This window comes from Chlamydomonas reinhardtii, chromosome 6, assembly GCF_000002595.2.
Source record: "Chlamydomonas reinhardtii strain CC-503 cw92 mt+ chromosome 6, whole genome shotgun sequence".
Lineage (NCBI taxonomy): Eukaryota > Viridiplantae > Chlorophyta > Chlorophyceae > Chlamydomonadales > Chlamydomonadaceae > Chlamydomonas > Chlamydomonas reinhardtii.
This window is the reverse complement of record NC_057009.1, coordinates 5,654,900-5,668,459: the sequence shown is the minus strand read 5'-3', so window position 1 is coordinate 5,668,459 and position 13,560 is coordinate 5,654,900. Positions and strand designations below refer to the sequence as shown.

The window sequence follows — 13,560 nt, the reverse complement described above, 5'->3', positions numbered from 1 at the left end:
GATATTCGAGGCTAAGTATGCCATGCGCCAGTATAACACCTGCTGTTTAGCATAGCCCGTTTTCTCATATTTGTTGTCCATACCCGCCTGCACCAGTGCACAGAGACCTTGAGCGGCAACCTCTCGTACGCGTTTGTTGTGTACCAAAAGTGGATTAATACAACAGTATGCAGCTGTCGCGACAGCCACGGAATTTGCGTGGCAATGGCTGGCCGCGAGTGGCCGTGCCCGGGCTCAGGGCCTCCATGGTTGCTAAATGTAGGTACCGCTTTCGTAGCTTAAGTAACCTTGCATCAGTTTCTGGCCTCTTAGCCGCGACTGCAACACCCATCCGCGTTCCTCGCTGGCATGTGTTTTCCGCTTGAACACTGGATACGTTCTCGGAGATACGGAAGCTACTCGCTAAGGGCAGCGATTCCGTATGGGAAGGGCACCCGGAGCGTTACGCCCGGCCCTGACGACTGCACCGCTTCCCGGGCCCGGCGCCACTGCTCCTCCGTTTTGCTGCCTCCCCCTTGGCCTCCTCGCAGCCGTCGACCCCCAGTCGGAGACATCAACAGCGCCCGAGGCAACTCCTACTTGTAAAACCAATCGCACCTTCACCGCTGCCAGCACTTCCGCTCCGGTCGCCTCCTCTGCGGTCGCCTCCTCTGCGGTCGCCTCCTCTGCGGTGCCGCTGCCAGGCCCGTCCGCGCGGCCCACACCAGCGGAGCTGGACGGGCTGCGGTTCAAACTTGACGCGAGTGTGGAGCGCTGGAGCACTCGTGAAACCTTCATGACTGCAGGTATGGTATATGGATGCTGGCTGGAAGCATGGGGATGGAAGGCAGTCTTACGTTGAAGCGTGCGTAGTTCGCGAATGTCGCAACGGCGACACCACACACTCGACACTACACACTCTGTGCGGGCAGGCCGACACCGCTTGCTGCCCCCGCCGCATACGACATAGTAACATGAACGCATTATTTGCTCTTGTGTTTTGACAGCCATCAGCGATCCAAAGGACAACAAGAAGGCCAGGTTAGTCTTCCGCGGGAACAACGGGCGGCGGTGCCACGTGCGCGACAGCTCACGTGGACAGCCGGGAATGGTTTGGAAGGCCCGGGTCGCTGGGTGGCATCGCACGAGAACTCGCCCACGCTGCACCGGTTGCCCGTTGCCGGCGGGTGCCCTGCGTCTTCCATGCCTCTGCTTGCAGTGCCGCCGCAGCCCGTACGGGCCTCACACCCCGCCTGCTGCTGCGCCCGTGCTGCCCCGCCCCCATTTGCCCGCCCACGCACAGCGACCTATCCGGCTCCAACATGAGGCTTGCAGACGTGCTGCCGCGACTGCTGCAGCCGGCCAGTGGCGCCGGCGCGGCGGCGACCGACCCCAAGCGCGCCGCGCACTGGGCCTACCACCTGGTCCGACACCTGGGCTTCAACGGCTTGGTGGGTGGGTGATGCGGTGGCAACCGGGCGGCGGGCTCATATATGGGTGAATGTTTGATGAACTAGGGTACCGTATGTGCGGTCGCCTCTGCAACCTGGTATTACAGGTGCGTGTGTGTGTATGTGAGTGTGTGTGCGTTGCGTGCATGCGTCGCGAGTCCGGCCTGTTTTGCTGTACTCCAATACATGCAGGCCTTCGCGGGCTTCGCCGCACACGACCTGGTGGAGCGGCTGCAGCGGCTGCAACGCCAGGTGGCGGGCGGCGGAAGGGGCAGCAGCAGCGGCGGCACCTCACGGACGCCATTTGAGAAGTTGTTGGAGGGGGCGGAGGCCGAGCTCGCATGTGGGTGCGGGTGCGGGTTGCGGGTGCGGATACGGGTGCGGGTGCGGGTGCGGATGCGGGTGCGGGCGCGGGCGCAAGCGCGGGCTCGGCTGGGGTTGCGGTTGCGGTTGCGGTTGCGGTTGCGGTTGCGGTTGCGGTGACGTGTAGGGCAGCCGTAGTTCAATTTCATGTCGAGCACGCTGCTCTGTGTGGTTGCCTTTGTGCCACCAGCATGGCATCATCGCCTTGGGGGCTGCCAGGGTGCCCTCAACAGGGGCCTGCATACCGTGCCCCCCTCACATGTATCGCCTGCTGACTCGCCACAGACCGGCTGAGTGACTTCATTGAGGCGGTGGACCAAGACTACGACAACATCCGGTCCGGCTACTACCCACTGCCCTGGGACATGACCTCGCCCCGACACCGCCAGTACAACCCAGCCTACGTGGCCGCCTCGTGAGTGGCGGGTGTGACGACGTCAGTACACTAGTGCTGCGCCCCGTGCTGAGCGGCACAAACCAGTAGGCGACAGCTGGTCGGTTGTGGGTTCGTTCATTGATCGTGTGCACGGCATAGTCGGCATGCCTGCATATGCCTGCATCAAGCCCTGAAGCACCTGCACACACACTCCATTCACCTTGCAATGCATGCTCGCGCAACATGTTAGTCCCTCTTGTGCAGGTCCGCGGCATACGTGGGCGAGTGGGTCAAAATCACTCAGCGGCGGCTGGCTAAGCAGCCCGAGCCCGTGTGGCTGGACGGCGGCAAGCTGTACCCGCAGTACTACAACAAGACATTCCATTTTCAGACGGACGGATGGTTCTCGGCACGGTGCGCTTGCTGCGGTGGTTGCCATGGAGGGCCCGAGTTTGGCCCTTTTTGGCCAACTTTGCCTTACAAAACTCCCAACGACAACCACAGAATCCCTGCTGCCTACCGCCTACCGCCCACCACGTGCAGGTCAGCCTTCGTGTATGAGACCACCACTGAAGCGCTGTTCTCAGGGCTGCAGGACATCATGCAGCGCACCACCCTGCTGCCCATCGCCGACTACGTGCGCGAGGCGGAGTCGGGCTCGGGCCCCGCCTCATCGGCCTCGGGCGCCAGCGAGCGCAGCCCAGCGCAGCTTCGGCTGCTAGAGGTGGCGGCAGGCACCGGCCGCTTCCACACCTTCATCAAGGTGACCTAAGATGCCCAAACTTCGGATAGGGCGTGTCTTTTAGCCGCAATCAGGTCCATGCATGGCCGTTTGGCATCGTGCCGCTGCAGTCGTTATTAGCTTTCCATAATCCCCGCCCCAGGATGCGTACCCCGACATGCGCACGGTGTGCTCCGACCTCAGCCCCTTCTACCTCGCCCGCGCGCGCAACAACATGCGCTACTGGCGGCGCTTGCGTGCGCGCGGGCGGTTCCTGGGCGGAGTGGACGAGACCGGCACGGAGTTCCTGCAGACTGCCGCGGAGGACATCGCCGCGCCCGACGACAGCTTTGACATCGTGAGTCGTGGCAGCCCTAAGAGCCCGATAGCAATGACTGCGTGGCCTTTGGCGTTCGCTGCTCCTGCGCCTCCCTCACCCTCCGACCCCCCCCCCCCCGCTCCTGCCTCGTCAGGTTGTGTGCGTGTACCTGTTCCACGAGCTTCCCGAGGCGGTGCGGCGCCGCGCCGTGTCCGAGTTCGCGCGCGTGCTGCGGCCGGGCGGTCTGCTGGTGCTCACAGACAGCGTGCAGCTGGGAGACAGGCCGGGACTGGAACGCAACCTGGACGTCTTCGGCAATTTCAACGAGCCCTACTACAGGTGCGTGCACATTGGCAAGGCGGCCGTGCGTAGGGGCCAGTCTCTGGGACACCGGCATTAATTGCCAGCCCGCCCCACACGTAGCCAAGTTACGGCCGGCACAGGCCGTTAACAGGCATGCAATTGCTGCGCACGCGCTCCTCACGCCGTCTCGTCCCTTCCCCCTTCCCGAACGAGTGTCGGTTTTATCTGAGACTCTAAAACGCTGCCCCCATGGCTGCCCCTCACTTCCATTCCCTGCCTGGGCCTTGGCCTAGCAGGAACTACCTGTCCTGCGACCTGGGCTCCATGTGCGAGGAGGCGGGCCTGACCCCCGACACCAAGTACCTGTGCTCCGCCACCAAGACGCTCAGCTTCCGCAAGGCCGCGGTGGGCGAGGCGCCCGCAACCGCCCCGGCCGTGTGATTCGGGCAATGCGGGGCCACGATGTGTGGCGCATGTGCGGTGTCAGGGCTGTCGGTGCAGGTGCTGCTGAGGCTGGTTGCACCAAAGGCCTACTGAGGGCCGAGCAGCTGAGGGGTGCTGATGTGTATGTTGGGGAGGGGGCATGAACGCGGTCGCGTCCGCACCCTACGACTGCGTGTCGTCCAGGAGGTTGAGTGTATCGTGAGCCCGGCTGGCCCGGCGCCATCGTGTATCCTGTGCCCGTAACTCATGTTTGATGGCAGGGTGAAGCGCTTGCACTTACAATTTTGACGGGACTATGGTGGGACGGCAGTGTCAAGCGCACGGCATATTGTCCGTTGTGCCATGACAGGAGGTCCGGCACTGGTGATGGCAGGTGACCAGGAGGTGGTAGGCAGGGGAGCCACAGTACGTGGAGGAAAGCAACTAAGCAAAGTGTTGGCCGCACGTCCTGAAACCCTGTGTCGGCGTTCGTGCACTTTGACTGCAGGCCGAGCCATCAATAACAGGAACACCAGTGTGGGCAAGAGTGTAATCGTATGTAGTTGTACATGTGCCGTGACCGCGGCAAACCGGGGCCTTGGGCATTTACTGATTTGGTGTACGCACCCGGGCGCACCCGGCAACGTGGCACTGTTGCAGATAGCAATGTCCCCGCACCCCCTCCCCAGGTGTTCTTCTCCGCTGCGCCCAGCACCCCCCACAGACACACACCCCAAACTCGTCTCCGGTGCATCCGGCCGGTCATTACCAAGCCAGGCTCGGCCGTACTACGCCAAAGCCACAAACAAACACTCGAACACACGTGTCGAATTTCAGTCCAGTCCTGTCTCATAGAGTCATGGTCAAGCAACATCCATGCCGCATCGAGAAATCCCCATAACCCGCGCCCTAGCGCACACAAGCCGCACGCCGCAAAATCAAGCCGCATCAAACGGCCTCCGAGTCCGAGCGCCCCTTCCCACAGAAAACACCTGCCTTCCACCAAGCCACTCACTTCGTTCACAGCAGACGTCGAAACAATCACACGCACACGCTCTCCATGCGTTTCACAAACTTTCATCCCGCGAACGCCTTCCAAGCCTTAGCCCTTAGCCCTTAGCGCCTTCTACTTCGGCGCATAGAACTTCTTGGCTGCCTCCAGCACGGGGAAGAACACAAAGCCTCCCAACGAGATCCAGATCAGGCGCGGCTGCCAGCCCGACATGAAGGCTCCCATGCCCTCGGTGCGTGCGATGGTGACGGTGGCGTCGAACAGGTTCTTGTAGCGGCCGCTGGCGCCCTGCGTCATCAGCCGCGTCTTGAGCACATCCAGAGGCGTGGTGATGACGCCTGTGTGTGTTTGGACAAGGACACGTGAAATGGGGTCAACGTCGGGGGTTACAAGCACGTGGATGTGGGGAAGCCATCCGCACCCCAACCCCACCGCTTACCACATTATATCCACCTGCAACCTCCTCCCCTCCCACTCCCCTCGCGCTTCCGTCACCCACGCCCGCACGCTCCTCCACGCGCACGCACCCGTGAAGCCGCCCGCGAAGGCGCCGATGAGCGACGTCTCGCCGGGGTTGAGCTCGCGGCCCACACTGGCGCCGTACGCCTTCTTGATCTGCTCGTACGCCACGAACTCGATGGCGTCAAAGGGCAGGTCGCGCAGCATGAAGGCGCCGTAGCCGGCGTACATGCCGCGGAGGCCCTCGCGACCCAGGATGGTGCGGATCTGCGGGTGCGCGGCATGAGGGTGGGAGGTATTGAGGGCTGTATAGAAGCGGGAGCGCCAGCGCATGCACAGGCACTTGACACGTCTGCCTGCCGCGACTACATCCTCTACTCAATTGTTGCCCCTGTTTATCTCATGGGATGGTGGACACCCCGTTTTCGTTGGTTCGGTTTAGTTTGGGCTGGCATTTACAACCCCCTCCCCTCTCCCACCTCCCCCCTCCCTTCTCCCCGGCACGCACCGCGGTGATGGCCCCCTTGAACTCGCCGGTCTGCAGCCGCTGCTTGACCACCTCGGTGGGCACACGGATGAGCGAGGAGGCGGTGCCCGCCACCATACCCGCCACCACCGGGCCCAGGTACTGCTTGTCAGCAGACACCTCAGCCTGCAGGCCCGGAGAGGGCGGCACGAGCAGCGGCGGGGCGTGTCAGCGGCGCGTGTCAGCAGGGCGTGTCAGGGACGCGGATCCGGGCGTTGGCGCGTGGCTGGAGTGAGTGGTGCGAGTGGCTGGAGTGAGTGATGCGAGGTGGTAAGTGCCTCTAATCCGCACCTGCCATGCCCCAGACCGGCTGCTCCCCTCCAGAGCACCCTTGCAAGCCTGCTGCCTTCCGCGCTCACCCCTGGGCTAGGCGTTGTTTGCACTAACCCACACGCCCACGCCCACCCCCACCCCGGGCCCCCTCCCACCTGCACGGCCTGCTTGGTGGGCTCGTAGAAGGCCATGAAGATAGCCGAGGCGGGCGCCACTCCCGCCAGGTTGCCCCACACGCCTGGACAGAGGGCCGGAGGGGCCGGAGGCAAGGCCGGTGAGGTGGCGGTGGCGGCGAGGCAGGGGCAAGCGTAGGTGCGGGAAGAATGGCAGAGCGATGGTGGAGGTGCATTCACTACGCCCAGGGAAACACCTGCATCCCCCTTGAGCTGGGCACCAAGTGCGTAAACCCGGGCCGCCCCGCGTAAACCCGGGCCGCCCCGCGCAAATGGCTGCGCTGCCGTCGGGATGCCTGCCTGGACAACTGGGCCCCATGTGCCATTCGCTGCGGCCTTCCTCGCATCCCAGCCCCTCTCCAGGGCACTGCGTGGACCCGCAGCGGCACCATGCCGTACGAGTGCCGCTCGACCCCGCAGTAGTCTTGCACCCCTGCATTCCTACACTCCGGCCATTGGCACGCAGGCCCCGGGCCCCTACGTTGTTGGCGGCCTACCTCCCCCAGAGCCACCACAGCTCGCATATGCGGCTGCAGTTTCTCCTTGCAGCGCGACTGTTACCTCACGGATTGGTTCAAAGTTGACCCCAGAGCCACCGCTCCAGCGCCAGCCGCACCACCACGCCCGCCCTTGCTACCCCTCACGTCCACGCCGCCGCCGCCGCCTGCTCACCCGCGTACAGCCCCTTGCCACCGCCCGACTGCAGCAGTGCCTTCAGGCCGCCGCCGCCAATCATCGCCTGCGGGTAGGTTCGACGTGACAGTTGCATGACACTTGGTAAAGGGTTCCGGGTGCACGTGCATCACGAGTACAGCGGCGTACCGCGTGCGTTGTCCGGGGCATCGCGCTGGCCTGACTGGGCAGTGGTGCACGCAGCACACAGTGGGATATCGAGCCGAGTGACCCACGCACCTGCAGGCGCGTCTTGATGGTGTCGATGGGGTAGAGAGCTGTTGTACAGTACATGGGGTGATGGGGCGAGTTGGAACGGGGTGGGCGGTTGTCAGGTAAGTCGGCTTGGGTTGGGGCACGCGCTGCGCGGTCAGGGGGCTGCGAGGGTTCTGACTGACGTGACGCAGGCCATTGCAGTCAACCTTCTTATGCTCCCCGCCCGACAACCACGCCAACCCACCCAGCTCCACGGCGCAGCCGGCGGTGGCGCCAGCCGCCAGGTTGGCCGCCGCAAGGCGCCACATGGGCGTGCCAGGCGGCGGGGCGGAGGCAGACGTCTCCGCAGCCGACGCCAACATGAACAGCGGCACCTTGGCGGGGCCTGGTGCGAGAGGCAGGCAAGTCCCATCAGTCACGCGTTTGAGTATTCGGCTTACATAACTCTGAAACTGCCCAGCGTGCACGGCCGTTACGGGAGCACTGAGGCCAGCATCAGTATGCTGGGCGTTGCAGACCCTGCCGACCCAGATCGAGATGTCGGCTCGCATGCAAATTCCGCCAGACTAATGAATTACAGTTCCCTTTGACGAACGCAATGGGCCACTGACCAGAGGGCGCAGCGTTGGCGTTGAGGCTCATTGTGCAGCTTGCAAAAGGAGCTGGCCGCGCGGCCTTACGGCTCCTAGATCCTCTCCTAGTGTTGCTCTCGCACAGCACTACAGAGGTAATCGCCGTGGGCTTATGCAGCAATGTCTTGCCCTTGCCTTGCGGCACCACCGCGAAAGAAAACTCAGGAGAAGGGCCGGCGTGAGACTCCATGATGTAAGTATGGAAGTCTGCGAAGTTTATTAAAGAGGTTACCTGACGTTTGGTCGCGAGTGCCGAGTTTCTTAGTCGTCATGCACCCACCACGACAAACCCTGGCTCCCCCCACCCCCATCGCGTCGCCCCGCCTTCCTCCAAGCTGGACATGCACACGGGGCTCGGCGGAAGTACCGTGGGCGTAAGTCACGTGAATTTAGTTTTTACTTTTTGGTCCCAAGGAGGTCCAAGGCGCGGCGGGCGTAGTGGCGGCCCGATCGCGGCCTTGACGGCATTTCAGGCAATGTTGTGCGACGGACAATAACCCCAAGCGCGCCGGTTTCGACGTGAATGTATTTACTCACAGGCGCTGTATGCCGTGCAGACTTGTTGGCTACCATGGGGGGCGCACTTCCCCGCCACCGAATCCAGGATTCTGTTGTTCACCACGACACACTGTTGTCCCAGTGCTTCAGCCCCCTCAGACCTCCCGTGCAGCGGATACACATTCATTCATCATTCGGCCACCGCGTGACCTCGCCCTGTGTCAGCACCCGACATACTCTGACGCCAAGGACCATGTCAATGGCCCTCAAGGTCAAGTCCCTAGGAGTCCCGTGTAGGCGTCTACAAAGAGACATAACCTGTACAGCTAGCCTGGTGTCTGTGTGATGTGTTACTTGAAACAGAGAAATGCACGGATGCCCCGCGGGGAGACAAAGAGTCCTGCAAGCATCAACCAGTTCGCTGGCAGCATTTCGCTGGCCACCACGTGCAGTGCCAATTGGGATGATTAGATTATATACTAAACTGCTGAAGGTAGCTCCAAGGCTAAGCGCTGCGGACGTTCTCGGTGGTCGTGAATACCGTGTGCAGGGTCAATCACGCAGTTCCTCGTTTCGCAGTTCGTCATCCAAGCACGCTTGCTTTCTCAGCACTTATACAAATACATACAAGATAAGCGGACGTCTATCGTCGCAGCTGTCATTCGGCCGTTCGTCTACTTCTTCCACGTACAATCAACAACCTGCTGTCGACATGGCGCCAGCATGAGCATACAGAGCATAGATTCAAGCGCTCAAGCAGCGTAGGTGGAGCGCGGAGCTTGTGTGCAAAGTGGCACCGAAAGTTGAGGCCATGCCGCGGCTTCTTCATAAGTACTGGAGCTGCGGATGGCTGGTTATAGCAACCGCATCGCTGTCATTCAGGTGAACGGGTCCGGGACGATTCGAGCCCCACCTCCGGTTGGCCTCATCGTCTCCGGGCGGGGGCGACAGCGTGGGGCGACAGGTCCAGGGGTCGAAGACGCTGAAGGCTTTGGCATGGGCCGAACAGCTGGCAAGCGGGCCCTTTTTGTTGGCCTCATCGTCTCGGCGGCGACACGGTCCGGGCGGGGGCGACACGACCAGGGGTCACAGACACACAAAGCTTCGGTATCCCCCGAACAGCTGGCAAGCGGACGCTTCTCAACCTATTCTATTTGGCAACACCGACCACTTCCCTAGCCCCCACACGGGCATAGCATGACGCCAGTAGTTGGCATGGAGGCGGGAGACCTGACCTTCCATTGACACGCACGCCAGCGGCCGCATCCCTACCACCAATGCGCTGTGGCACTTGGCCAGGCTCCTGGCCTCCACATTCCGGCTGGCTGCGCCTTAGGCCGCCATCGTACCCGCCTGCCCTGGGTGCCTGGCTCACACCCGTGTGGCAATGTCGCCTCGACCTTCTTTCCGCAGCATGACGGCACTGTGCGTCAAATGGATTGGCAGCGACCTCCCGCCCTTCGAGACGGTTTCCAGCTCGGCAGTGATGTGCTTCCTGGCTCTGTCGGCCATCCTTTGCCAGCAGCGGCTGCCGCTCGTGCGGCTCCCGCCCCCAGCCCCTGCGGATGGGCAGCGGGAGCCCCTGCTCCTGCCGGCAACATGTGGCGATGTGGAGGCAGCTGGCAAGGGCCTTGGCAGCGCCTGCGTCGTGGCGGCGGGCCGTCAGCCCTCAACACAGCAGCGGCACCCATCCACAGCGCGCGTGATGGGTCTGACGCTTACACGCGCTGTGTGCGGTTCCGTCGCCACCACGTGCTTCTACCTAGCTTTAGAGATGCTGTCACTCAAAGATGCCGTCACGTTATTCTTCACGTCTCCGGTGAGTCGTAGCAACACGGCGGCGGCGCACGGCAAGCATGGCAGATTGGCAGCGCTGCAAGAGGTCATTTGTTGCAGGACCTTTGCTATGGCCCATGCATTGACCTCTTTCCGTTTGTCTACTGCCCTTCATTCAAGCCTCAACCCAGTACCGCCGAGAACTCACACCGAGCCGCCCCCCTTTCACGCTTCCCATCGCGCAGGTGGTTGCGCTGCTGCTGGACTGGGTGCTGCTGGGCCACGCCCCCGGCTGCAGGGGCGCGGCCGCCACACTGCTGACGCTGCTGGGTGCCACGTGCGTCACCCAGGTGGGTGCGCGTGTGTGTTGAACAAGCACACGGCGTGTGCGTACGTGTTTGTACCATCAGCAGCTAGGTAGGCGCCTACCGCCGCGCTACCGAGCCCTGCCGCTGACCCGCTGTGCACAGCTCCGGGATCACGCCCCGTCCAACAAGAGCCTTGCTTACCCGCGCCACCTTGCCTGCACACCGCCTCGGGCTGCTGTCGCCACACCTGCGCAGCCGCCCTTCATCTTCAAGCGCCTGCCCTTCCTGCCGCGGGGCGGCGGCAGCGGCACTCACGACGGAGGCGCAGCTGGCACACTGGCGGCCGCCGCCGCTGCTGACGTACCCTTCTTTGTGGCGCTGAGGCAGTCCATGCGTAGCTCTGCGCAGCCCCCGCAGTTGCTGACGCAGGCGGGGGCTGCGGTAGCAGGAGCCATGGGCGGCCCGGCGCTGGGAGCGATGCTGGCGCTGGCGGCGGCCGTGGCGAATGCGTCGGGCTTCGTGGCTGCGGTAATGCTGCGGGGGCACCAGCACCCGGCGGTCCTCACCTGGTGGTACAACGGCGTCCTGGCTGTGGTGAGTGGGCGGGTGCTGTATGTAGAGATGGGGCCTGTGAGCATTGGCGTGTCGTGCTGTGGCTAAGCCTTGCTGGCGCGGGCCTGGGCCTGGGCGTGGGATTGGGAGTCGGAGCGGGAGTGGGAATGGGAGGCATGCAAGCATCTAGCGCAGGAGGCACGCGATGATGCGATGTACACGCGCGGGCCATAACGCAAGGCAAAGGTCGGGAAACTAGGTAGGTGAGGAAGTGAGCGGCGCTGCGGTGCGACTCTCTTGTGCCTGCCTTGGTGGCGTGCGTGCCGGCAGCATTCAGAACGGACACATGAAAGCTCCACACACCCCGCCAACTTGCTGCCTGTCCCCAGGTGACCGGCGTCCCTCTAGCGGCAGCGGTGCCCCTGCCCGCCGTGCTGCCAACGCCGCGGGCGGCAGCGCTGCTGTGCGGCGTGGGCGCAACCCAGCTGGTGGCGCAGCTGTGCCTCAACCGCGGCTTCCAGCTGGAGAGCGCGGGGCGCGGCGCCGCCATCAACGTGCTGCAGGTGATGATTAAGCGGGGGAGGAGGGCAAGGGCCGAGTGCGAGGGTAGGGATGGGACGAAAGGCGGCAGCAGGGGATGGAAGGGATGGGGCAGGAGGGAACTGGCATGTGTTTCGGAGACAGTAGCTCTGAATGGGCAGTACAGCAGGTGTTTGGAGGTAGAAGCGGGCGCGAGTAGCGTGGGGGTGGTCGTGGTGGTGTCTTAGGCGCTGACACGTGTACGACCGCTTCCCTCCCTGCCTGCTGCTCACAGGTGCTCTTCAGCTTTATCCTGGATGTGACCGTGCTGCACACGCGCCCCTCGGTACTCAGCGTGCTTGGCTCGGCCCTGGTGGCAGCGGGCGTACTGTCCGTGGCCCTTGGCGGCGGCAGCGGAACTGCCACACCTACTGCCAAGCGGAGGAGAGGGGATGGCTGCAGCTGCTTGCCGGGTGACGGGCGCGGCCCACCATCAGGCACCCCGGATGGTAGCCACCCAGCAGACGAGGGCTCCGATGGCGACTGCTGCAGCGAAGCGGACGCGGCCCTGGCCCCTGGTGTGGGCCTGTCGTTGATGAGTGCTAGCGCCAGTGCCAGCAGTGACGGAGGGCTGCACACGCGGGCGGGCGAGGCGCTGCTGGTGAAGCCGCTCTCGCTGGGAGCGCCTGCGAGGGACCATGAAGCTGTGGTGCGGAGTGCGGTCCTTGTGGAGACAGTGCTTGCGGAGGCGAGCGAGGTTCAGGAGCGGCGAGTGCCATCGCCGCGGCCCCAGTAGACAGTGAGTGCTGCGGTAGGATAGGCAGACACGTACTTAGGCGGGTGTGGTTATGTGTGTGGAGGATGGAGGATGTGCAGATGGCGAACGCGTTCTACCGGTGAGCAAGCGGCAAGCGCGCACACGCGGCTCTGGGCCTGACGGTCGAGATGCAGGGAATAATGCCTGCGTTACGTATGTGATGTCTGCTCTGCAGCACGCACAAGCCTCAGGCATCTTTGCACCTTTGATTATGATACCAGGTGATGCTTTGAGTTTGGAAAGGCAGGTTGGAGCGCAGTTTCGTGATGAGTTTTGAAGAGTGTTTGGGTGTCAAGGGCAGAGGGTATCAACTGACGCGTCAGATTTAAAAACTCCCGAAACTAACTGCATTTATGAATGCCTTTGGGATCCCATGAGTGGCAGCAGTACCGTAATGCTGGGGTATTTCATTTCACCTCTGCACATTTGGGGTTACAGGGCAGGTGCGGGTCCCGGCAGGATGCAGGTCAATCCCAATGCACACGTACCGTATGTTACTTCAGGGCTAGGGCACGCGACGAATTGACGATGCTGTTGTGAACGCAATGTCACCATGTTGCTGCTGTCACTGTGATGCCTGGTTGACGTTCACTGATGCTGTGATGCACCATTGCGGTCCTCACGCCCCGGGCGCCTGGCCAGGCAGTCAGACGCCAAGGCGCCATACAGGACGAAGGATGAGATGCCGGTACTGTGATGGCGGTTGGTAGGCTGATAGGGCGCTTGATTGGGCGTGAAGTAGCTTGGGATTGACATCCCAAGTGAATCCCTTGATGCTGGTCGGACTGAGCGCCAACAGCAGCACACCGCTGGCTTGGCACCCCGACTTCTCTTCGTGTCGCGCACATTCGCGTTCGCATTTCGACAGCACTCCGCAGTCATGCACTGTGCACAGCTGCAGTTCAGTCAGGGGGGGGGTAAGGAAACAAAGTGCCAGACCCCATGCCCCGAAATCTCCCGGGCCCCCACTTGAGGGGACGACCGACCCCCCCCCACACACACACACGGACAAAACCTTGTTGTTTAGGGGTTAAAATCCCCTCCATTTAATACCAAAGTGGCGCCAATCGACTCTTCGTGTGACGAGCACTATCACGCTGTGCCATCAGCGGTCCTCTTCTGAGACTTCGGTCACACGCGGGATCCTATCCTATCCTATCCATCGAAATCCCCTCGACCCAGCCCACCCCGC

The 13,560-nt window shown here is 62.8% G+C and overlaps 3 protein-coding genes across 3 annotated transcripts; 2 read left to right on the top strand and 1 right to left on the bottom strand.

Moving 5' to 3' along the window:
* Positions 1 to 30: 30 nt before the first annotated feature.
* CHLRE_06g286300v5 (uncharacterized protein) lies at positions 31 to 4,490 on the top strand. The gene is made up of 11 exons (XM_001695436.3): positions 31 to 258; positions 531 to 785; positions 987 to 1,020; positions 1,283 to 1,430; positions 1,623 to 1,773; positions 2,079 to 2,208; positions 2,434 to 2,583; positions 2,713 to 2,932; positions 3,054 to 3,248; positions 3,364 to 3,548; positions 3,809 to 4,490. Exons 1-11 carry the CDS (start codon positions 168 to 170, stop codon positions 3,951 to 3,953), a joined length of 1,704 nt encoding a protein of 567 aa, XP_001695488.2. The 5' UTR covers positions 31 to 167; the 3' UTR covers positions 3,954 to 4,490.
* A 1-nt stretch (position 4,491) lies between these two features.
* Positions 4,492 to 8,114, bottom strand: CHLRE_06g286250v5 (uncharacterized protein). The gene is made up of 8 exons (XM_001695308.2): positions 7,878 to 8,114; positions 7,511 to 7,651; positions 7,291 to 7,328; positions 7,051 to 7,117; positions 6,361 to 6,443; positions 5,915 to 6,058; positions 5,475 to 5,673; positions 4,492 to 5,285 (listed from the first exon to the last, which is right to left on the bottom strand). Exons 1-8 carry the CDS (start codon positions 7,906 to 7,908, stop codon positions 5,062 to 5,064), a joined length of 927 nt encoding a protein of 308 aa, XP_001695360.2. The 5' UTR covers positions 7,909 to 8,114; the 3' UTR covers positions 4,492 to 5,061.
* A 780-nt stretch (positions 8,115 to 8,894) lies between these two features.
* On the top strand, positions 8,895 to 13,300 carry CHLRE_06g286200v5 (uncharacterized protein). Its single transcript, XM_001695435.2, has 6 exons — positions 8,895 to 9,278; positions 9,810 to 10,215; positions 10,418 to 10,522; positions 10,736 to 11,074; positions 11,422 to 11,595; positions 11,847 to 13,300. Exons 1-6 carry the CDS (start codon positions 9,208 to 9,210, stop codon positions 12,345 to 12,347), a joined length of 1,596 nt encoding a protein of 531 aa, XP_001695487.2. The 5' UTR covers positions 8,895 to 9,207; the 3' UTR covers positions 12,348 to 13,300.
* Positions 13,301 to 13,560: the final 260 nt, after the last annotated feature.